The sequence below is a fragment of the Mirounga leonina genome, unplaced genomic scaffold (assembly GCF_011800145.1).
Source record: "Mirounga leonina isolate KUSES-001 unplaced genomic scaffold, KU_Mleo_1.0 Mir_127, whole genome shotgun sequence".
NCBI classification, from domain to species: Eukaryota; Metazoa; Chordata; class Mammalia; order Carnivora; family Phocidae; genus Mirounga; species Mirounga leonina.
In genome coordinates this window covers 61,217,199-61,241,258 of record NW_023270316.1, presented here as the reverse complement: position 1 = coordinate 61,241,258, position 24,060 = coordinate 61,217,199, and the positions used below count along the sequence as shown (strand labels likewise).

Below are 24,060 nucleotides of genomic sequence, written 5' to 3'. Positions count from 1 at the left end.
AGGTCACCTAACCTACCCTTCAAGCTTTCCCATGGAAGTGAAGGTGAATCGTTTTAAAATAAACTGAAATTAAGTAAGTATCAGATAATCTGAGGGTGAAAATCAGTGAATTCCTGACTTCCCTGGGAAACATCAGTATCAGTAAGATACCTGGGCACATGGGGTTAAATTACCTAATTGTAATTATAAAGTGTTACTTATATCTGGACCAAGTATCTGTAGACCACAGGATTGTTGGTAATGAGAGGAGTTACAGTGCATTCTACCACTATGCTGGGCCTGCGTGACAATGAGAGAGTGTAGTTGTTTCTCGTTTGGAAAATCAATTCGAGTAGTTTTCACGCACTGCCTCCCTCTGTTCCCTCCCTCGCTTTGTCCACAGACAATCCGTCTCCTTTGTAAGGTCTGCTGATAACACACCATAAGGGGGTGAGCGTTCGTGGTGATCGGAGCGGGTTGCAGCCGTCCAGACTGAACTAGGTTAACTCACAAGATGAACTGATGGTCAGGATAAACCAAGTTTAGCGGGAAGTGCTAATGCAGGGACACCTCTAGTAGCAGCCTCGGTGTTGTCTTTCATTTTCTCTGCGTTGTGTGTGTGCTGAGGAGACAGGTTGTGTGTTGTGCGGCTGGGCGGAGCTCCCTGCTGTGTGTTACCACTTCTCCTGTTGCTGCTGCTATAACCACCCCCCCCCGCCCCGTCTCAGAGGCAGACAGCACGGCTCCTCTGTCAGGTGGGGAGAGATCCCCAGGGAGGTGAAGTGACTCCGCTCCCCGGTATCCAGCTAAACCTCGCAGGACCGGCCCTCAGACCCACACCTCACAGTTCCAAGCTCAGCGGCCTTTCGATTTTTGCCACAGCACAGGTTACGGAACAGTAGTGAGGGGCCATTGGTGAGGCCGGGGAGGCAGACTGATGTGCCGTCGGAGGGAGGGGCCCAGGGGGTGCTCGGACCACATCTCCGTCACCTTCTTCCTCCTCGTGCCCCTCCTGGCCTCCACGCCACTGGCTGAGCTCGGTGCAGGAGCATCTCTGTCCTCATTTGAGGAATATTGCTGATGTCTGGCCCCCGTTTCTGCATCTCTGCTGCCTCCTTCCCTAATGTAATCAGGCGGGTGTTCGTTCTAAGAGGGTTTGTCTTTAGACAGTCTTAGATGCTCTTTCTCCAGCCGTAACTTTTCATTTTCGTGTGAAATCCCATTATCAGAGTCCTGGGGCCCCTCCTTATATCGTCCTGACCGACCCGACATTTCCTGGCGGCCTTTCCCATGTAATTTCGTAAAGGGGTCCGATCAGATGAGGTGGAGAGGGTCAGGGAGCGAGGTGGCGAAAGAATTGCTGGAGTTTATTCCCTGAAAAGAGCCAGCAGATTGTGGTGCGGTGCCTGTCCGTCTGGCTTCAGGGGAAGCCTCGGCTTGCAGGTGCCGAAGGAGCCAGGGTCTGCTCGCCGGGGAGAGGCCCAGGCTGGGAGCCCAGAGACCTGTTCACTGAGCACGGGGCCTTGCTCTTCTGGTAGCACAATGGCTCTGAGCTGCAGTTTCCTCAGGCCGGGAATGACAGCGCCTGACCCGACCACTCCCTAGTTGGGGTTCCTCACACAAAAATTCTGTGTGTATAAATTCGTCATTGATCAGCCTCGGGGCATGTTGAAGTTTCTCCCAGAACCTGCTGCCTTTGCCCGCGGAGGGACCAGGAGTCGCCATCTGAGGCCAGCCCCTGAGGATGACAGTCTGTAAGCATAGATGGTGCTGGACCTCTGACAGGATTTGTAGTGTGATTTGGGTACGGAAGTCATGAGCGGAAAAACCAGTACAGTCTTTTGAGGCGATTTTTGATTAACTTTCTAATTTCCAAAGATGTAAAATGCTTTCTACCAATGCATGTTTTAACCAAGTTCATTCCTCCCTGTTTCTCACTTCTCTTTTTTTTAATAATAAGGAAATCGGCTTTCATGCTTCCCCGGCCCAGAGAAACCCCAACGCGCATCACTTGGACCACAAGGTGGAAATAAAGCAGTAGGTAGAACAGAAAAGGTACCCTGGCGCTCTTGACTAAGTGTCCCCCCCCGTCACCGGGCCTGACTGCCTCATTCTGTGCTCATGGGTGTCCCTGCTGTCCTGGCTTCCCACAGCACCTTCCACTTGGAAGAGTCGCCTTTGCTGCCCCTGTGATGTTACCCTCCTAAAGCAGTGCTGTCCGACAGAACGTTCTGCAGTGACAGAAATGTTCTATACCCGCACTGCCCAGGACGCTAGCCACCGGCTGCGGAGCAGTTAGTACGAGCGAGGAACTGAATTCTTCATTTCATTTCATCTTAACTGATTCTAATTTAAATCGCCACTTACGGCTGGTGGCTGACTTAAGTTGGGAGGAAGAGAGTGGATTTTTTTCTTTCACAACAGAGTATTTTAAGACTTTATTTGAATGGGTTCTAGAAGTAGGGTCTGAGGGCAGGAACCATGGTCGTTGGAAAGAAAATGGCCTGGGAAAAAGGCAGCCTGAGTTCATTCATTGTTGCAGATGTTCACTTACTCATTCAACAAACACAAGGGCGCTTTTGAATGCAGGGCATGATGCCAAGTGCTAGGGATGAATAGGATACCATCCCTGCCTTGGAGAGGCCCATAGCTGGGCTAGGAATGAGTGGTTGAGCAGTGGATCAAGTGGGTTCAGGGGGGTCTGGGAAGCCAACCAGCAGGGGACACATGATCTGAGCCTCGAAGAATGAGAGGAGGTTTGCCAGGCTGTGGGGGTGGGGGTCGGGGGTTGACATGAGGGTCTTCTAGGGGCATGGAGGCAGGGGGCCTTCAGGGATTCCTGTGAGCTCTGTTCAGCATGCCTGGAGCAGGGAAGGCCTGACAGGAGAGGCACCTGGAAAGCGAGCGAGGGGCTATTCTCGGGGCCCTGGGCGACAGGCTGAGAGTCTGAGACTTCAGTCCTGCGGCCCGCGGTTTGCAGACCGGAGTGGAGGCATGCTAGAGCTTCCGCAACACATGGTGGGAATTGCATGGATGCTGACGTGAGACCACAGCTGTCACCTGCAACCCCCACATCAAACTTTGGTGTTCACCAAGATGGCTTTACAGTTCTCACTGCCTATATTAAGTAATAGTTTAAAAATCAAATGTAAAAGTAAGGTCAGACTAATAAAGTTTTGCTTTTATCTGTTTTTACTTGGGAGTCTGTATAAGATTTTATTTTGAAAAAAGAACAGTAGGCAGCCATATGGACCGGGATGTTCCACTTCTTTGGGTTCTCAGTTCTGGGCCTCAGTTGCCCCCCCTATGGATTAGAGGCAACAGGTCAGCCTCGGACGGGCAGGGGTGTCTGTATATCTCTGGCACGTCCTTGCCAGGTTTAAACCTGTCAGTGCTCTCAGGTGGCTGGTGTCAGGGAGGGAGCCTTCCCTTCGTTTCACACCACTGGTTGTCTGTCCCAGATGATCTGAAACTGAGTCCCCAGGAGAAGACCAGCCCACAATCCCAGTGACAGGTGATACCTAACAGGCCAGTGTCACTGCTTTGCTCTGCAGGTGGAAGAAGTCTTTTCTGTGCAGCCTGGTGTTCGGCATCCCTGTCATGGGTCTGATGATCTATATGTTGGTGCCCAGCAGCGAGCCCCACGAGTCTATGGTCCTGGACCACAACATCATTCCAGGACTGTCCATTCTAAATCTCATCTTCTTTATCTTGTGTACCTTTGTCCAGGTGCGTATCAGAAAGGGCCAACCTCTGCCCTCCCTGCCTGTGTGTGGCCAACAGGTTCTCCGCCCTCCCGTGCCAGACACAGCCCTTCAGCCTGGCTATCACAGCTGTCCTGCAGGGGCTCTTTTCTCTGTCTTACGACTGGTGGGGGGGGGGGGGGGGGGAGGGGGGGCTGGGCGCGAGATGCTTAAAAGGACCTGGTTTCACTGTCACTTTCACGGTTGTAGTTGCTCAAACTCTCCCTGGAGTGGCAAGCCCTGAGACAGGCCTCCTGGAACTTCTCCTTCAGGGGTGATATTAAGGAGCTAGCTGAGTTGCTGCTGCTGGGAAGTGTGCCCTCTGTCTGTTTTAGAATATAAAATAAAACTCCTGCCTTAACGACAGAATGCTTAGTTGAAGACTATCTGAGGGCAATATTTGTGGCCTGAATTTGCTTGTTCCTGTATTTTCTTTTTAATTACAAATGTAAAGTATATTTATTGTAGACAATTCAAACCATGCTGAAGGAGAAGCAGCAAAGGGGAAGATATTCTTTCACTGGAATCATACTCGGCCTCCAGCCCAATCCTGTTCCCCAGGGTTACCTTAGTATTATTACTAGTCAGACATGTATGTTTACAGATCTTCATCTATGTAGAGAAAATACACATGTGCTTATATATGTAGGTGTGTGTACGTGTTCACATAATACAGACACACGGGCTTTTTATTTTTTAACTGGAATAGGATCATACTAGATAAATTGATTTATAACTGGCTTTTTCACTTAACCATGTATTATGGGCATCTTTCATGCCAGTGGTTTATAGATCTAGCACATTCTTTCTCAGGACTGCAGAGCACTGTCCACAGTATAAATGAACCATGCTTTACGTCCCCATGGCCCCCTTGCCCTTTTGATGGACATTCAGGTTATGTACTCTGGGTTTTAAAGGTCCCCCAAGACCTTGACCCTACGTTCCTGTGCCAGAAATCCATAGGCCTGTGAATCAGGAAATACATTTCCTGCACATCCCCTGCCGAGGAGAAAGTCATGTCCAAGCACTTGCAGGCGCGAGGGGCCTCTGGGCATCTGGTGGCTCCTTGGGCTCCCGGCCTCCTTGAGCAGCTGTTGCTTCGTCTCCTGTCTTTCAGCTCCTTGGCGGGTGGTACTTCTACGTCCAGGCCTACAGATCTCTGAGGCACAGGGCGGCCAACATGGATGTGCTCATTGTGCTGGCCACCAGCATCGCCTACACCTACTCGCTCGTCATCCTGGTGGTGGCTGTGGCGGAGAAGGCGGAGAGGAGCCCCGTGACCTTCTTCGACACCCCCCCCATGCTCTTTGTGTTCATTGCCCTGGGGCGGTGGCTGGAACACGTGGCAAAGGTAACCGCAGCTGCAGGTGAAAAAAGAACTGTTCTTCAGTAATGTAAATCTTGATTCATCTGAACACCTTATTTAGAATTACTAATTACACACAGTCTAGAGAAAGACTTAAAGAAATGTGACACCTACGTATAATAGGTGTTCTGATCACTAATCTCCAAATTGGTTGCTACTTCCGAAATCCCAGCTAATCTGGTTAATTATTGAAACCTTTGTTCAGGCACATTGCATAATGGAAATTTCAGGGCAGCGCTCACACCACCTCTTTGTACATAACTGACTATATGGCTTATTAGTCTACACATCCACGTTTCCATCTGAGGGTCATGCCATTTTTAACACCCTGCATTATACCCACATTTTAACCTATTCTATAAAAGAGTAGGACTCAAGCTCTAAGAGAAATTAGATTGAACCTAAAAAAAAAAAAAAGCAGCTAATGGACAGACTGGTTTTGTATTTTCTGCTGAAATGTAATTCATGGCACTTTGTGGTATTGTGTCTTCAGTGCGGCGGTGACATGGCTGCGTGTCGATGGCGGTGAGTAACATCTCTCCTGGAGGAGCCTTTTCACATGCACTGTGGCTGTGTTAGGGGGTCAGCCTCTTTCCGCAGCGGCTTTCTGTAACCGCAGCCGCTTTTAACACCAGCCTAGTGAGTGTTGGTCTGGCTTTGCACGGGTCAGCTTACAATAGCTCTTGTTTTCCATTCTGATTATTTCCTAGAGCAAAACCTCAGAAGCCCTTGCCAAACTCATGTCTCTCCAAGCCACAGAAGCCACTGTTGTGACCCTTGGCGAGGACAACTTGATCATCAGGTGGGTTCTCTACATCCAGAGTTTTCAACCAGTTTATATTAATCTGTGTAATACACCTCAAGACGCCCAGCATCTTCATGACGTTACACTAGACCTTGTGGGGGCAGGCAAAGACTTGTACGGTCAGATCTGTCCTCTCGATCCAGGTAATTAACAAGGCGTTTACAGACTACAGCATGTGCAAGAGTTCAGGGTGGGGTGTGTGTAGGCTAAATGACAAATGAGAGGTCTAGGTGACTAGTGTTCCCGGACTACAGAAGGGGAAGGCTAGAGACGGTCAGGGAAAGCTTCAAAGAGCACGGACTATACGCTGGACCTTCCTTGCAAGATCTGGAGGATTTACACAGGCTGAGAGGTAGGGTTTCAGCTTGCCAAATAATACAAATGTGAGAAGTATTTTTCTTCATAAGGTTGGCAGATATTAAAAATAATAATTATTATCATTATTGCTGGAACTTACATGGCATTTGCTATCTGCCATACAGTATTTTAACCTCTTTGTATTAAATCTAATTTAAAAAAAAAAAAAACTGTAGGAGGAAAAGACTGCTATTAGCCATATTTTGCAGATGAGGAAACTGATTATCAAAAAGGCTAAGCAACTGGCCTGAGGTCACGCAGGTGTTAGGTAGTGGAATGGGATATAACTCAGGCTCTTAGTTCCAGTCCATGCTCTTAACCCTTCCACATACTGACTCTTAAGGCACATTTAATAATATGGACATTTGCACAAATTAAGGCTTCTGTACTTCCCTGGTCAGCCTCATTTTCATATTCTAGGCAGTGCTTATTTCAAACCTTCTTCACATTCCTGAAATCTCTCTCTGGCCCCACCACTTTCCCCTTCGGCCTGTGATCTCACTCTGACTGCTGAAAATAGAAGCCATCAAGGTGGGAAATCCGTCAGTTCCCTGTCACTCAGTCACTCAGTGAGCCACAAAGCTAACCTTCCCCATTGCATGCTCCCTTTCCCCCACCCCAGGGGCAGAGGCCTCTCCTTCTGGGCCTCTGCTCAGGAACCTCCCTCTGTCAATTTCATCTTGATCTTCAGGGTGTCTGTCTTTGCTGCTTCCAACCATCCAGTATGACCTACGGTCCAAACCCCTGTTGTCGAAGCAGTCCTGCGCCCCGCCCCCACTGCACATGCCCACTCTTCACGCGGTTGCCAGTGTGGGCTCATGAGTGCGTCCCCCAGAGATGGCCCTCAGAGGCTGCAAGCCCCCACCCCTGCTTTCTAGGGGGGCACTCGGCGAGCCTGTGCTGTGCATAAGGCACCGGCCGACCACAGCATGGAAGCACTGGTTTTTGTCTGGATGCTAGCTTTTAAGTACTGGGCGGAATTATGGTCGCAGTAGTTGAGATTTGAGAACTTACCATGTACCACTCCCACTAGCCAGTAGTTCATATCAACTACCTAATTTAACCTGATAACTACCCTATGAGGTAGGGGCTCCCGTGATCCCCGTGTCTTTAGGAAGAACCTGAAGCTTAGTGGGGTGGAGTGACTTGCCCCACGTCCAGGGCAGGTGAGTGGCAGAGCTCCCTCTTGGCCACCTGCTAATCTGTCTTCCGGGCAGGAGGATCCCGTGGGACAGAGCGGCTGGCCACATGTGGGCCTCCACACGCACGCGACTGTTTGCGTGGCTCTGTAGCATTTGCACACCTTGGCTGTGTTTTTTTTCCCCCTTATAAATTAATGACGTGAGAGTTTCTGAGATATGGAAATACTCAGACTGGGAACAAAACCATGGACAGCTGCGTTTACTTGCTGCCTTTCGTTTTGAAGTGCTTCTGAAAGCACCGGCCGCAGTCACACGGATTGCTCGGTTGATTCGGACGTGAGGAGACGCGCATCTTTGCCAGAAGGCGAGAGCTACTTGAAATGCCCAAGGACGGGGGGGCTACCCCAGTCAGAAGATGGCGAGTAGCATTTGGCTGTGGACACATTATGGCCAGACTCCTACCGTCATTATGTGGTTGGCACCATTTTCCAAGCTAGGAGCCAGAAGACCAGAGTTCCTTCAGGCCTTGCCACAGGCAGACAGGCTGTGTGCTAGGAGCAGGTCAGTTATGGCCTGTGAGGCACAGTTCCTGTCTGTCAGACTAGGGTGGTGGTTCCTACCCCACCTTCTGATGGTGTGCTCCAGCCTGCTGGGAGGTGACAGGCCCGTGGTCACACTCCGCTCTCCCAGGGCCAGGGCCACACACTGTCCGCTGAGGAGCTTGACTTTCTCTGAGATGAGGTGTGCCGGTGCCAGGGCCCCCAAGCCAACCTCCGCCTCTGTGGGGCCTGCCACATCGGGCCTCTGCAGGTGTGGACTGGTCAGAAGGCCACCAGAGTTTCCCACCTCAGTTGTCTCCTTTCAGTGAGACTTGGGCCTCTCCCTCCCTCTGTCCCTCTGCCAGGGACACCTGTCTGTCCCAAGTCTTGGGTGATCAGTGTGGCACGTGGTTACCTATGGTAACCCCCTGCCCCTTCCTGTTGCCACCACTCTGTCCCCTACAGCACTGCCACAGGGTCTTCATTGGCCTCCTGCTTGCAGCTTCGTCTCTTTCTAAATATCTTCCCACATTCAAACCAGTGATTTCTTGGAAGCACAGATCTCCTTGTATTCCTCTGTAGCTGGAGCTCCTTTAGCGATTCCCTGCCATCCTTAGGATGAAGTCTGTGTGCTTAGTGAGCACATGAGACTTGGCGTCTGCCCTGGCCCACCTCTTGGACTCAGCCCCTTGTGCCGCCATGCCTCCATCTTATCCCAGCCACACCCCACTGGCAGCTCCCAGGAGGAGGCTCTCGGGTCTCCCCACACACCTTTCTTCTTCCCCTCTGCCTGGCTGCTTGTCCTTCAGGGCTCAGCTTGGGGGGCATGTCCTCCGGAAGCCTTTCCTGTCCCCAGGCCTGGTTGGCTCTTGCGCCACTTGCCCTGGGACACCCACATGGCGGGTGCTCAGATTACTAGTTGAATGAATGAAAGGACCATGAAATGTTCAAGAAATCACCCCATGTTGGTTGGGGTGACATTCAAGGGCCTACACGACCTGGTCCCCAGTCTCCTGCATTGAAGTCTCCTGTGGTAGTGGGGAAAGCAGAGTTACAGACTTCATCTAGGTAGTGGCTGTTCTAGTCTAAGTTTTTGTCTTTTTACTTTGTGTTAGATGAGGAGGCAGAGGAGAGAGGAGACGGGTGTGGTAGACAGACTACTGGCAGAAGCTCCAGAAGCAGAAGAAAGGCTAGGGAAAACACTGTCTCTCAATTAAGTGTATTCCCACACCGTGGCATTTTGGGGGACACAAGCTTCTGAAGAAGAAATGCTGGGAATTCACTGGAAGGAGCCACCTTGACCCCCATCAACTGCTGCTCACCTTAAATTAAGCTGTTCGGGCTTAGAATGATATGGTGAATTCAAATCAAAGGGGAAATTCAACTTCAGATTAAGCAGAGACTGACATTACTAAAGGTTTCTTAGAATGGCACCCAGTTGGACATGGGTGCCAATTTCTTGAAGAATCCCCGTAGAAGCGAACCTTCTAAAGCTTAGTAGTTAGGTTATTCCGGGGGAGAAGGTTCTGCCATTAGCTCCCGATGCCCCTTCTCAAGTGAGCAGGTGCTCCTTCTCCTGACAGGCCTCTCTTACCAAGTGAGGACCTGGTGTGATGGGAAACTCCTCCAGGTCGCGTAGACAGGCCTCAGAGGGGAAGGGCCTGGGCATCTCCATCACTGGGAGACTTTAAGAAGCAGCAAAGAACATTCTCAGATTATGGAGAGTCCTCCTCTCCTCCCGGTTTGCCACCCTGCCCAGCCCGCAAACGGGTTTCCTCATATCTACTCCCAGCACTTGAGACTTCAGGGCGCCCCTCCTTTTCCCACCCCGTTTCTTGTATTATGGCCATTACTGAACTTACATTCATGAGTCTGCTTGTGGCTTCTGGGGTGTCAGCATCCTGAGAGGAAGGCTCTGCTTTGTCCTGTTCGTACCCAAGTCCAGCACAGTGCCTGCTACACAGAGGCCTGTCACTAGGGAAAACGTCCATTAAGTGAAATTCCCGGGGCGCTCACCGCATGCCAGGCACGGTACTAAGTACTGAACACGCATCATCTCAGGTAATCCTGGAACAAAATCACCATTGTAGAAAAGAGGACACTGTGGCTTTGTACCAGGATTTGACCCAGATGGCCCCACTGCCCTGTGATTCACCAGTGCCCTACCGAGGACTCCGAGCTCCCAAGGCCCGGCCGTGTCTACTTTGCTCCCCACCGTGTCCCTGGCATCTGGTGCACACAGTGTCTGTAAATACACTGAGCCTGTATTTATGCACACCAGCCTGAGCGGTGTGTGCTCAGAGCCTTGCAGGGAGGGGGCAACTCTTGAATCCTCATTTTGCAGAGGATGCTCCTGCACAATTTTTTTTGTTTTTTTAAAGATTTTATTTATTTATTTGAGACAGAGAGAATGAGAGACAGAGAACATGAGAGGGAGGAGGGTCAGAGGGAGAAGCAGACTCCCCGCCAAGCAGGGAGCCCGATGCGGGACTCGATGCTGGGACTCCAGGATCATGACCTGAGCCGAAGGCAGTCGCTTAACCAACTGAGCCACCCAGGCGCCCTCCTGCACAATTTTTTAAAAAAGAAAATTTTGATGTAAATATTTACCGTCTCTGCACATTTTGGTTCCCAAGTTTTATACATTTATACATAGCAATGTTTAAAGAAATGGGCATGTAGATTCAGTTTCGTGCCTTTCTAAGAAATCTTCAGGTTTTTGCTCTACTGGGAGTGAGTATCACTTACCTCATATACTTTTGGGAGGATTCAGTGAGAAAAAAACCTGTACAAATCTAGCACAGTATGTACACTCAGTAAAGGTCTGTGTTACCTTCGCATGTTGATAAGGCAGCTTATTGTACATTTTTCTCTGTGGTAGTTTGAATGTAGTCCTTGTGGAATGAAGGGAGTGTGTAACGTAAACCTCAGAGCCTGCGTATCTGCTTTTATCACCGTTTGGTCATGAGGCACTGTTATAAACGGGTGACCCTTGAACAACGGTGGGGCTTAGGGGCGCTGACCCAGCGCAGAGTCGAAAATCCACATATAACCTCTGACTCCCAAAAACTTTACTAATAAGCTACTGTTGACTAGAAGCCTTACTGACAACATAAAACAGTCGGTTAGTACCTATTTTGTATGTTATTATATGCTGTGTTCTTAGAATAAAGTAAGCGAGAGAAAAAAATGTCAAGAAAATCAGAAGGAAGAGAAAACGTATTTCTATTTCTGTACTGTATTTATTAAAACCCCGCCTGTACCTGCGTGGTGCAAACCGGGCCATTCAAGGGTCGGCTGTATACAGTGACGTGTATTTGGCCCCTGTGGCGGTTCCCTGGTGGCCTCCGGCTGGCTGTCTCCCACTCCTGCCCTACCCTCGTCTCCCCCACCGCATGTCTGTCTGTCTCGGGCCAACGCCCCCAGCATCCAGCCCTCACAAACCTACGGCTCGCACGGTCCCGTCTGACCCTCTCCCTCTCCTGCTCTTTTCCCTGTTCCAGCACATCTTCCCGTGAAAGCGGCCCGAGCTGCTGTCTGCTGGCTTCCCGTGCTCTCTTCCACCCCTCCCGCTGGGCCGCCGCCTCCAGCAGCTTCTGAAACTGCCCCCCCCCCCCCGCCCACAGGAGACCTCTTCCATGTACCCCAGCCCGCGTTGGTGGTATAGTGGTTAGCATAGCTGCCTTCCATGTACCCCAGCCCAACAACTGCCAGGTTTATCTTCCTTTCGGCCCCTCACCAGCATTCCCCCTGCCCCCCAGTCTCTCCATTGAAAACTTACTGTTGGTTTTGTTCCTTATGCACGTGTGACTGACCTTCACGGAGGTACCAAGCCCAAGTGCAGAGTGTGATGAAGTCTGCTTATCTGGCGGCTGGACAGGGACACCTGCTCCCCCACCTCGCGGGCCTCCCCGCCCCGTCTACCCGCGCCCTTCCACCTGCTCAGCCTCCAGATGTTGTCTGGCCCCAGGGCTTAGTTCTAGAACTCCTTCTCTTTTCCACTCGCACACCCAGGTGCGCTCGCACCATTTCTTGGCTGGAACTGCCATCTGTGTTGGGACAGCTCCTGGATTTGCACCTCTAGCTCTGCCCCCTCCTCTCAGCTCAAGTTCCGTTTTCCACTCCCTGCTTGACATTTTCCCTGGAAGTCAGATAGGCATCCCAGACCCAAAGGGGGTCAACACGAAGGTCTTTATTTCGTTTCTTTTCCTTCCCTTCTCTCGCCCTCCCTCAGCTGCTTCGGTACACTTGCCTCCATCGCAGTAACAGAGCTTAGGGCTCCCTCTTTGATTCTCTTCTTTCCGCATTTAGCCGTTGCTGTCCTTTGCTTGGCTGTTGCAACAGTGCACCTCTTCCCCCGGCTTCTAGTATTGTCCCTGCCGCCCGCTCGCATACAGCAGCCAGAGAGAGGACTTGACAATGTGAATCAAATTATGTCACTTCCCAGTAAAAACCTTACATCCAAAGCCCGTACTCTGCTCCGCAAGTCCCCACAGGATCTGGACTGCCTGCTTCTCTTCCTGGTTCTCCAGGGCACCCTTCCTGCCTGCCTTGGGGCCTTTGCATTAGTTGGGTTTTTCCCCTTGAACTTTCTTTCGCCTGTATGTTGGCCCCTCTTATCATGCAGATCTCAGTTCATCTTCCAAGTGAACCCTTCCTCCCCCCCAGAAAAAGCCTTCCAGTCACATTGTTTGCATCCTAACACTTATTTAATACCTGGAACTGTCTTGTTACCTGTTTCTTCTGCAGAATGGGTCTTCCTGAGGACAGGGACTTGGCTGTCCTGTTCCCAGCTCTCTTCCCCGTGCCTAGTAAAGTGCCTGCCCCTTAGTATTTGCACAATAAATAGTGGCTTTATCTGAAAATGAATACTGCTGCTCGGTGTAAAGCAAAGAGCATGTCCAACACTTTGTCGAGAACCTGAGCTGGGCGGCAGACCAAGAGGGTTGAGCTCTGGTTAATTGCTGTGTGCGTAACCTGAATGGTTTTGTTGGCAGAGAGGAGCAGGTACCCATGGAGCTGGTGCAGCGGGGTGATATCATCAAAGTTGTCCCTGGGGGAAAGTTCCCAGTGGATGGGAAAGTCCTGGAAGGCAACACCATGGCCGACGAGTCCCTCATCACAGGTTAGGTGGCTTGTCTCCTGTTCCCTGTGGGTGGGTATCACAGGAGTTGCCGGGTCACGTGAATACTGAATGGGGGCTGAGTGCGTTACGGTTGATCTCTTTTCTCCACCTCTAGGAGAAGCCATGCCCGTCACGAAGAAACCTGGAAGCACAGTGATTGCTGGGTCTATAAATGCACACGGCTCTGTGCTCGTTAATGCCACCCATGTGGGCAATGACACCACGTTGGCTCAGATTGTGAAATTGGTGGAAGAGGCTCAGATGTCAAAGGTAATGAAGAAAGTTAAAAAATAACATAATGTCAACTTCCTCATTTTAAAAGTTATTCTAAGAGTTTCATAGACTCAGGCAGATTTTGCTGAGTAGAGAGTGATTAGTAAGCGTTAACTTACCAATCGAGGGGGCTCAGAACCCCAGTGCTTGCCCGTGCCTGTGGGGACGTATTTCTTTGTGGATTGTAATTTCTCATGGTCTTGGTGTTTTATTTTCATAGGCACCCATTCAGCAACTGGCTGACCGGTTTAGTGGATATTTTGTCCCATTTATCATCATCATTTCAACGTTGACGTTGGTGGTATGGATTATAATCGGTTTTATCGATTTTGGTGTTGTTCAGAAATACTTTCCTGTAAGTTGAATGCTTTGGGCAGTATGGTTGCTGTGTTTTAAATAATCTCTTGCCATTAATCCTGTTCTCTCATATCTTAGATTCATTGGGCTTTAATTACCCATTACATTTATTTGCTTGCTTCACTTATTGGCAGCACAATCGTAGCCAAGATAGGACCATCAGTCACTCTATTTCTGCAAGTTTTTTTAAAGATGCCCTTTGCCTTCTAGTTAAATAATTTCCCAGACACCAGTTAGCTCTCAGTTGTCATGCCTAAAACATTCACATAATGAGATCTTGGCCATTTCTGGAGTTATGAGGCCCATATCATAGGTCACTTCACAATTTTGAGGGCATGATAATATCATTTTAACAGATTTTAAGAAAAATATGTTTTTTGCTCTCTATATCTGACAATACTATCTTCAACCTTGCGGCTTCCCAGGCAATGCTAATAGCTTTTTAATAATAAATACTTATTAAACATACACGAGACAATGGAATATGCTTTCTTGAGTTAAAAGGTAGACGACGAATACTATCTTAGGAAATACTGTTTTGTCAAACTTCCAAAAAAAGTGGAAAGTACAAAAATAACCTTTTCTGCTCGAGAAGTAAGAACTGTAATTCTCAACTGGGAGTGATTTTGTTGTCCCCAGAGACATTTGGCAATGTCTGGAGACATTTGGTTGTCATGACTGGGGAGGGAATGCTACTGACATCTAGTGGGTAGAGACTGAGGATGCCAGACATCCTGCCATGCAAAGGATAGCCCCCCACAACCAAGAATCATCTGGCCCCAAATGTCAGTAGTGCTGAGCTTGAGAAACCTTGATGTTCCTCAGCAGGGAATGGCTCAGTTGGAGTCGTATTTGATAACTGCCCAATGAGGGGAACAGTGTTTTATCTATGGCTTAAAGTATCTCCTACTTAGCCAAATTGAATGCCTATTTTACCTTAGAGCCATAGAATAAGAAATTGTAAATATGGAATGGATAATTTTTTTCTTTAAAAAAAAGGTCTACTCATAATTAAAGGCATATCTGAAATTCTTGGGGTGCATGTCATTTACTAAGATGTCATTTTCTCTCTCAAATTTCCTATCCTAAAATGAAAAATGTCCAAGTTAAGCTCTTTCTGACATCTAAGGAGACCTCGGTACTTTGAAGAATGACCTATGACTATATTCCTAGAATTTGCCAGTGGCTATTACGGCACCTGACTGTCTCAAATTTCTGCTTTTGCGGGAGAGCAGCTCATTGGCATGTGGCTGTGGGAAAAGTTCCTAAACAAGTTGGAATATGGGCCTTTCTGCTGTTCCCTGCCTTTCCATCTTACTTTGGCTTCTTTTGTTTTTATCTGCAATATCAGGGAGGATGCTGGCAAATGAGGTACTGCATGTTCCTTTAAGATATTATCACCCTGCTGTCTAAAAGTCATTTGTAGGGAGAGGTTCATGTCACCCTCTAGAAGTCCACCAATCCCATCAGAATGCCCAGTGCTATTTTGATGAGAATTACTGTTTTTTTTTTAAATCACATCTTTATTTCTAAAAATTGCATGATGTCTTAAATAGTGTCCCTCTATCTAAATCCAACTGTTTCTAATCGAAGTGAAATGACTCTTTAATAATACACCTTATTTTAGAATTCTGCCTTTCAAAATCAAGGAATAAAGTGTAGATGGAAGCTAAAGAGATCGTGGTCTGTATCCTTGATTTAGAAAACATACTGTGATTAAAGTGAATTTAGCGTCTCCTGATTGTGCTCCAGAGATACCTGCCATTTTGCAAAATAAACCAAGGTAAATCAAGATGTCAGAATGCGAATAGTAGTACCCATATGTGTCGGCAGGTAACTGGAAAGGAGACCCATATTTTGTTTGCTTTGGGTTTGCAAAGAAAATGATAGTGGAAAAAATAGAAGAAAATAAAGATGGCTGCAAATCCCATCCCTAGGAGTAACGATTTTTTGCACTTTGGTAAACCTCTTTCCAGTATCGTTGAAAGGCTATATAGAGACATGGGCAGATAATTTTGCACTAATTCAGTCACAACACATGCCGTTTTGTACTTGCTTTTTTTATTTAACAATGTTGCTGGTATCTTTCCATGTCAACAAGTATAGGTATGCATCATCGATTCAACAGTTGAATAATATTTCATTATGCACCTCATCTTCACAATTTAATTCCCCAGTTCCCTATCGGGTATCTCTAGTTTTTTGAAAAAAACGCTGTGATAAATATCTTTGTATCTTTGGCCACTGGTATGATTATCACCTTAGGGTGGATTCCTTGGAGACCTATCATTTTTTAAAGTTTTCATAATAATGATAACAGTAATAATGTATAGTATTGTTAATATGTAATATTGATAATGTGACAGTTACAGTTTCTTAGACGCTTCTCCCGTGCCAGGTATTGTACAATGTATATTTATGTGTTTATATGTATTTATATGGGTATTAGCTCATATAATCCTTCCAACAACAGTTGGGCGTTATTGGTATTACCGTCTCCATTCTGAATGAGGGAGCTGACACGCAGAGATGTTAAATTAGTGTCAGGGCCGGGGCATGGCCGTACACGGGCCAATTCTGGAGTCTGGGCACCTTCCTCTGGTAGGGAGTTTTATATGACTCTCTCCTCTCCTCATGGCTCTCTCAGAGGAAAGCCTAGAGCGTCAAGTTGGGGAACTGGGGTGGGGACCAGTAAAGTGAGCCAGGTGATAACAGAGCACTGAAGCAGACGTGTAGAAGGACTGCACGTGTTTCCCAAACCCCAGCTCATCACACATCTCAGGTCCTGCTGCCCACGCTGAAATGTTCTTATGTGATTAGAAGTCAGTGAGATTCCTCCTTTAACCCCCAGCCTGCCTTTATCTCTTTCCTCTTTTCAGACCCCCAACAAGCATATCTCCCAGGCAGAGGTGATCATCCGGTTTGCGTTCCAGACATCCATCACGGTGCTGTGCATTGCCTGCCCCTGCTCCCTGGGCTTGGCCACGCCCACGGCAGTCATGGTGGGCACTGGGGTGGCCGCCCAGAATGGCATCCTCATCAAAGGAGGCAAGCCTCTGGAGATGGCCCACAAGGTTGGCCCTTGCACCTCTGGCTATCCCTTGAGGTCTTGGCTGGAATGACTCTGTAGCTGTTACTATGTGATTTTTTTTTTTTTTTTTTTTTTTGGAAACTGAAGAAAGTCGGAGGGCAAGTAGTATCTGTTTAAATTCTGTATTAAGAGAAAAACCTGGAAGAGGTTTGAGGGCAGCCCTGTTAATTAAGTATAACAGGAAGCCAGCAGGGACTGGGAATGATAATAGCAACGGCTAACAGTTGCAGGATTAAATATGAATTGATTTAATCTCATTAACAACTCTTTGAGATAGGTGCTTATTATTCCCATTTCTCAGATGAGGAAGCTCAGCAGGAGGAGGCGAGGGAACTCTCCCAAAGGCCTGCAGCTAATCCATGGCAGAGCCGGGACTCACACCCAGGTAGTCGGGCTCAGAGGAAAGTACCGGAGCATATCCATGTGATTAGCAGAGGGACCCTGACTTCTGGGAGTGGAATAGTCAGCAGCAGTGTTTGTGGAGAATCTTGGGCCCAGCATGCCCATCCCTCCATTTATTTATCTCTCCATTTATTTACTTGGTATTTGTTGGGCCCTTACCGTGTGTGGGTCCTGTGCTAGGCCCCGGCGATGGCCAGGGACCTCGGCTGTCAAGGAGCTCCCACGTTAGGGGGAGAGGCAGATGTGGGGTCAGTAAACCACACATCTGTGCGAGCGCAAGCCTGGGAGGACAGTGTAGTGGGGACCTGACCTGCATTCGCAGGTGTTGGCCCAGGGGTGAGGGGGTACACAGGCAGAGAAGGAAATAGAGAGGTTCATTTGGGACCACCCAGTCGAGCTGGAGTTAGCCAGGCAGTGGAGATTGGAAAGGAGGCTGGACGGCCACATCATCGACCCCGTAAGATCAGGGACTGTGAACTTTTCCTCACCATTGTGTCCCCAGCATCTTGCCCGGTGCCAGGCACGCTGGAAGCCCTCAGCAGTTATTTACGGAATAAATGACGAAGAACCAAAAGAAAATCATTGAGAGGGAGAGAGAAACTGACAGGAGATGAGGCTGTTGAGGGAGGAGGGCAGGGAGAGCGGGGCCTGGAAGGGCCTTGGAGTTTGCATCAAGGCTTCAGAACGTGTAAGACCCAGAGAACAGCAGGGAGCCGAGGATGGGTCTGAAGCGCCTGCGGGGTGGGACTGGGTTACTGTTGGGAAGATCGCTGTGGCTGCTTGGTGCAAGGATTGTTGGAGGAGGACCAGTTGTAGTGCAGAGACCGCCGCTCAGCATCAGTTGTTGGCTAAGTGAGGGGGACATTCTGGCCACAGCAAGCAGCTGGCCTTCTGTAGGGTTTGGGGAGCTATGGGCATCAAGGACGGGTGGGCTCTGGCCATGGACACAGGTATCGACTGGCAAAACCCAGACCCATGGGGACTGGTGCAAGCTGCCATTGACCAAGTGGGCTGGGTGCGGAAATTGGCTCTGGTGGTTGCTTGTTATTACAGCCAGGGAACGCTCCCTTTCTCTCTCTCTCTCTCTCTCTTTTTCATTTGTTTTTTAAGATTATTTATTTATTTGAGAGAGAGAGCATGAGCAGCAGCAGAGGGAGAAGGAGAAGCAGGCTTCCCGCTGAGCAGGGAGCCCGACGCGGGGCTCGATCCCAGGACCCTGGGATCATGACCTGAGCCGAAGGCAGACGCTTAACAACTGAGCCACCCAGGCGCCCCTCCCTTCCTCTCTTGAACCTGGAGTGCGAGCTCCTTATTCTCAATAAGTGTGTGCACTCAGGCAGGCCAGAGAAACTGCACAGGGAGATGGGCAGACGGCCAGGGTCCTGACATGGGAAATCTGCGTGGTGTCACTTTCCAGAAGATGGTCCCGTGCCATCTCCTTTGAAATTGGGGTGACAGTTTCTGGCTCAACCTGAGGAAGGTTAAGTCACAGTGCAGACTGTTTAGGCTGCGTAGAAAGGGAAACCGTGTCTTTGTCGTGGGAGTGGTTGAACCCCGGGATTGATTGTAGGGTAGTGTGTTAACAGGGTTATATGAAGGGGTGTTGTTACCTGCTGGAGCTAGGTTGAGTGGAGTTCTGCCTCAAGATTGTGCAGGCTCTTAAAGTCCCTTCCATCTGTATTTGTGGTCACCAAGATGTGGTTGTTTTGGCAGATAAAGACTGTGATGTTTGACAAAACTGGCACCATTACCCATGGGGTCCCCAAAGTCATGAGGGTCCTCCTGCTTGTGGATGTGGCCACGATGCCCCTCAGGAAGGTTCTTGCTGTGGTGGGGACTGCGGAGGCCAGCAGCGAGCACCCTTTGGGCATGGCCGTCACCAAGTACTGTAAAGAGGTATGTGGACCTGGGCACTGCTCATCCCTCGCCTCCTCGCCCCCCCATCAGCCCTCCCCCCGCCACCCCCCCCCATCCTCCGTGCCCCGGCTGGCCGCCTTCTCTGCTCTCACTGGCTGAAAGCCTCCAAGCACCTTCCTCCTCACATGCTTCTTCTGCTGCCTCTGTAACCTGGGTCAGCTGCCTTGCAGGAGGCCTGGGCTTATGGGCCCTGGGAACCCCTCAGCAGGCCTCTGTGGAGCAGGTGGAGATGTAGCTGTCAGTGATGGGTCCCCCATCCCATTTCCAGATCATCACAAAGGCAGTTAAGTGTTAGCAGTCACTTAGAGAGCATGTACTGAGCATCTGTGCTTGAAACAACAAAAACTGCTCGGATGTGAACTCCACCCTCTGGGAGCTGATGGTCCGGTGGGGAGGACAGATGGTGTATTAGTTCAGTCCTTAATGAGTGCTCAGTGCAAAGGGGATACAGAACGGAATGGGGGATTGGGCGAGACGAGGAGAAAGCCCCTCAACCGGGGGCAGTGAAATGGAGAGGCGCCAGCAGAGGTGAGCAGAATGCCCAGTGGGTTCTTGGCAGTTAATGGGAAAGCATTCATCCTTTGACCTCTCCAGACGAAAGGTCCTGTTGCGTTTTCTCTTTTCAGTCTAAATATAGAAGCAGCAGGATGTGCCAGAATATTGCCCTGAAAAATTTTAAACGGTCTGGGCAAATACAATTAATGCCTTGGGGCAAAGCTGACAGCTCTACCTGGACAGGGAGTCTTCCAGAAACTTGCGTTGGTGTCTTGTGTAGGGTCATTCAGACCACCATTTCCCCCTCTCTCGTGATGTTTCAGGATGAACGTGCTCTGTCATCCCTCCTTTGCTGTGTAGTTAACCCCAAAGGAAGCAGCGCCTCACGTCTTTCTCCTCCTTTTGCACTCGCCCCCCCCCACAGGGCCTGTAAATGGGCAGTGACCTCCTGAAGGCCTCCAAGCAGCTTTGTTACCTCTTGCCTGTTCCATCATTCTCATGAGATTATTTGCAACATAAAAATAATATCTCTTCTCTTTTTTGCTCCCCCCACCTCCTTTAATTTGAGGCATTTGCCATGAACTGCTCTTCTCCTGCCTAGTCTGCCCCTCGTCCCGTGTCATGAGGCATCCATTTAATAATTGTAATGTCTGTGTCGGGTGAGAGAAGGAGTTGCCGAGTTACTAGTCGATCTTCTCACCGGCGCAATCCTGCTTTCGTGGTCGGTGCCGCTCTCTCCTGCTTCCTGCTCACCTCCCCTCTCTCCCTGGCTTCACAGGAATTGGGAACCGAGACCTTGGGATACTGCACGGACTTCCAGGCAGTGCCGGGCTGTGGCATCGGCTGCAAAGTCAGTAGCGTGGAGGGCATCCTGGCCCACGGCGAGCGCCAGCAGAGCAAACAGGCTGCTCCCCTGAGCAGGACTGGCAGCGTTCCCGAGGCGATAGGTATCTCTGGCCCTTGTCTCTCTGCCCGGCCTGCCACGGCTTGGGCCCGGCTGGGTCAGCCGGCAGCGTGCCTAACCAGAGAGCTCCAGGCCGGCACACGGCTGTGGGGCCCCGGCTGTGGACAAGGGCGGCTCTGGGCCGGGGTGCCGCGTGCCCGCCTCCCCCAGGAAAGCCTGCCATTTGTCCATTGTTGGGTTCTCTGATACTTCTGAATCTTGACGCTAATGGCCAACAGAAGTAGCGGATGTTACTGCAATTCAGAGTATTGCTTCTTTTTTTTTTTTTTAGGTTTTTATTTATTTATTTAACCGAGAGAGACACAGCGAGAGAGGAAACACAAGCAGGGGGAGTGGGAGAGGGAGAAGCAGGCTTCCCGCGGAGCAGGGAGCCCGATGCGGGACTCGATCCCAGGACCCTGGGATCATGACCTGAGCCGAAGGCAGACACTTAATGACTGAGCCACCCAGGCGCCCCTAGAGTATTGCTTCTGTGACCCATAATCTTGAGCCTCCTCTTTCTTACCCAAGTCAGTGCTGCTTCTCTAAGCTATAAAGGGGACAGATGGGAATTCTACTTTTGCTCCTCCAGTCTCCCTCCCGTGCTGTAGAACCCCGATGGCATGTGTCGTATTTACAGAGCTGGCAGCAGCAGGGAAGCCAGATGGAAGTGGTCTGCCCAAGCCAACAAGGGGTACTGCTTGGAGTGAATACGGCTTTTCTGATTCTGGAGATAGCTTGCTAGCCATCAGCACGAGAATGTGGACACCCTCTGCACCCAAAACGCCCGTGTCTGGTGTTTTCTCTTAAGTGCACTGGGGTATTGTTAGAAGCCATCTGCCACCTTCTAGTAATTCAGAACCCAGCATGACCCCAGCATGACGCTTCCATTTAGCTACCAGGACTGGCCTGTGTGGTGACCCCTAGGTTAGCGGCACACATGGAAGGTGACAGGAGAAAGGCTCACCTGGCCTTTTAGGAGGTACAGCTTTTAAACATTTCACAGAAGTAGACTTGTTATTTGCTGACGCACCTTGGGTCATCTATACCCAGCTACACTTGTTGCTTCTAATCTCTGCAGAAAAGGAACCAGCAGATACCTCTTAAAGGCAAATAAGGACACTACCCAATGTTTATATCATTTTTGCACACACTGCACGTACCTTTTCACACCCCCTTTGGACCCCCCCCGCCCGACGTTCCACACGTTAATTACTGTTTCCCTGGTCCTTTAAGGGTGGTGTTATGAGAAGTGCGTGCTAGCTACTGTTTCAAAACAGTTACACGGGACTTTCTGCTGTTAAAAGGATTCCATGGTTTTTAGTCCTTTCTCATAGTAAAATTGGACTGTTTGGGAATAACCACAGACTCTTTTGAACAGATGCGACCCCCCAGACCTTCTCTGTGCTGATTGGGAACCGCGAATGGATGAGGCGCAACGGCCTAACCATTTCCAGCGACATCAGTGACGCGATGACAGATCATGAGATGAAAGGCCAGACGGCCATCCTGGTGGCCATTGATGGTACCACCCCACCCTCGCCTTCTTCTGCTCTCAGCAGTGGAGTTTCTTGGGGCTATCTGGCAAAAATAGACTTTCTCCTTTTTTTTTTCCCCTAATAAATCTTCCTCTCTGTTAATTTAAATTCTGTGTTCCAAAAGGTTGCCTTGCCAGTTTCTCACTTCATTCTCGGTCCGGAGGTCCTCTCTCGCTCTGTCCATACCTCCCCCCGAGAGTGAGGCAGCTCGGCTGCCTTCGCCATCACTGTCTGCTTCTGTCCAAGCCAGCGGGTCCATCACCCTCCTCCTCCTCCATCACTGCACACCCAGCAGTAGCTCGCTGTCCAGGCGTTTCACACATAGGGACCTAAGTAATGAGATCGCTGCCCCTCCTCAGAGCTCCCCAAGATAGTGTGTCTGGGCCTTTACACCTCAGATGATTGGAATCTTACCTTGTTAATGGTAGTTTCTGCTTATTAGAAGTAAAACTCTATGCAGATAAGCAACATAAATTATTATTTTTAATGCTTCAACTAAATATGTTAAATATGTCTCCCACTCTTTTTTTCCTGCTCACTCCGCCGTGTCCTTTCCGAAGTCCTTATACACCTGCAGTCCCCTCGGCTCCTCAGATCAGAACCAGCTCTGCTGGAGGAGCTGTGCCCTCTGTCACACCACTCACTCCCCGCATCTGCTCTGCCACACCTCAGTCCTCGAATGCCTTCCTGCCTCACTCTGTGAGGATGCGCTCCAACAGACGCCCCCCAAACAAATGCTTTCTGTAGGGAGAGAAAAAGGAAGGACTGATTTTCTGTTTGGACACCCGTCACTTTTCAGTAACGTTTATTGTATTCATTCTATTTCTCATATCTTAATAGCTAACATGTATTATTATTATGAGCCAGGCACTCTGGAAAGTAATAGTTGTTCCTTGCAGGAAATTGGGAAGATCCTGAGAGCTATAAAGAAGAAAATGCAATGGCTCCTTGTCCTACCCCTTAGAGAGCCACCGTTAACGTTTCCTATTCCTTCCAGACTTTTGTATGCATCTGTAAATGTAGGTCATTTTTAAAAAAACAAAATCAAAACCGGGTTCTGTTCTGTAACTTGGCGTCTTGTTGTTCACATGTGACGTTCCACTCTGGAAACTGTTTCCGGTAGCACAGCCTCCTTTGGCCCCGGGCTGCCCGGTGCTCGCCCTTGTGGCCTCACCGAGGGTGTCTCCCGCAGGCGTGCTCTGCGCCATGATCGCCATCGCGGATGCCGTCAAGCAGGAGGCAGCCCTGGCCGTGCACACGCTGAAGAGCATGGGTGTGGACGTGGTTCTGATCACAGGGGACAACCGGAGGACAGCCAGAGCCATCGCCACCCAGGTGTGTGCCAGGGCCCGGGGGCGGGGGATCGTCCCCCTTTGAAATTGCTTTTAAGCCCCCCGGAGCAGTTGGAAGAAACACAGGAGGCGCCGGTACTCCGAGCGCTCACGTTGCTTCCGGCCTCCCCTCGCCGGGTGCGTCTCGCTCCGCCCGCTCTGCTCTGTCCCGAGCTGTGCAGCGTCCCACGCGAGACCACTCTGCTGCCGTCGCCAAGCTCACGTCCCTGGGGCCTGGATGTCTGAGCTCAGGACAGGCTGCTGCCCTGGAAAACGCAAGTCCAGCACTCTCTCTGTCTGTCTTTCCAATGGGGCAAAAACAAAGATCATGGCTCGAGAGCTGCAACACACGACTTCCGAGGCTTTGTGTTAAGGGAGCGATTTGTCCGCTCAGCTCTTCTCACGCCCTGTGCGGGGGACAGACGGCTGAGTCCCTCACTTCCAAGTGCGTGCTGTATGCCTGCCCGACCCCGCACATGGCGAGGCCTCCCGTGCAAATTCCTGAAATTACACACCCTCCCCAAACGTGTGTGCACCATAGGCTTTTGCAAGTGAACTGCTTCTTACAAGGGAAGCAGCAGTACCTCTCCGCGGCCTTCCTTGCTAATGATGGACTTGTTGAGTACTGCCTCCTTTCCTGGTTAAAACTTACTTATC

At 49.9% G+C, this 24,060-nt stretch overlaps 1 protein-coding gene across 3 annotated transcripts in view; it reads left to right on the top strand.

The window, feature by feature from the left end:
• ATP7B (ATPase copper transporting beta) overlaps positions 1-24,060 on the top strand; it is a 72,405-nt gene that overhangs the window by 45,756 nt on the left and 2,589 nt on the right. For all 3 annotated transcript variants that reach the window (XM_035003466.1, XM_035003465.1, XM_035003464.1), the window contains 12 exons: positions 1,940-2,016; positions 3,534-3,708; positions 4,840-5,073; positions 5,799-5,890; positions 12,929-13,056; positions 13,172-13,326; positions 13,550-13,684; positions 16,566-16,760; positions 18,893-19,075; positions 20,370-20,538; positions 21,916-22,059; positions 23,265-23,407. In XM_035003466.1, coding sequence (XP_034859357.1) covers positions 1,940-2,016; positions 3,534-3,708; positions 4,840-5,073; positions 5,799-5,890; positions 12,929-13,056; positions 13,172-13,326; positions 13,550-13,684; positions 16,566-16,760; positions 18,893-19,075; positions 20,370-20,538; positions 21,916-22,059; positions 23,265-23,407 — 1,830 coding nt within the window. The remainder of the gene's footprint in view (positions 1-1,939; positions 2,017-3,533; positions 3,709-4,839; positions 5,074-5,798; positions 5,891-12,928; positions 13,057-13,171; positions 13,327-13,549; positions 13,685-16,565; positions 16,761-18,892; positions 19,076-20,369; positions 20,539-21,915; positions 22,060-23,264; positions 23,408-24,060) is intronic.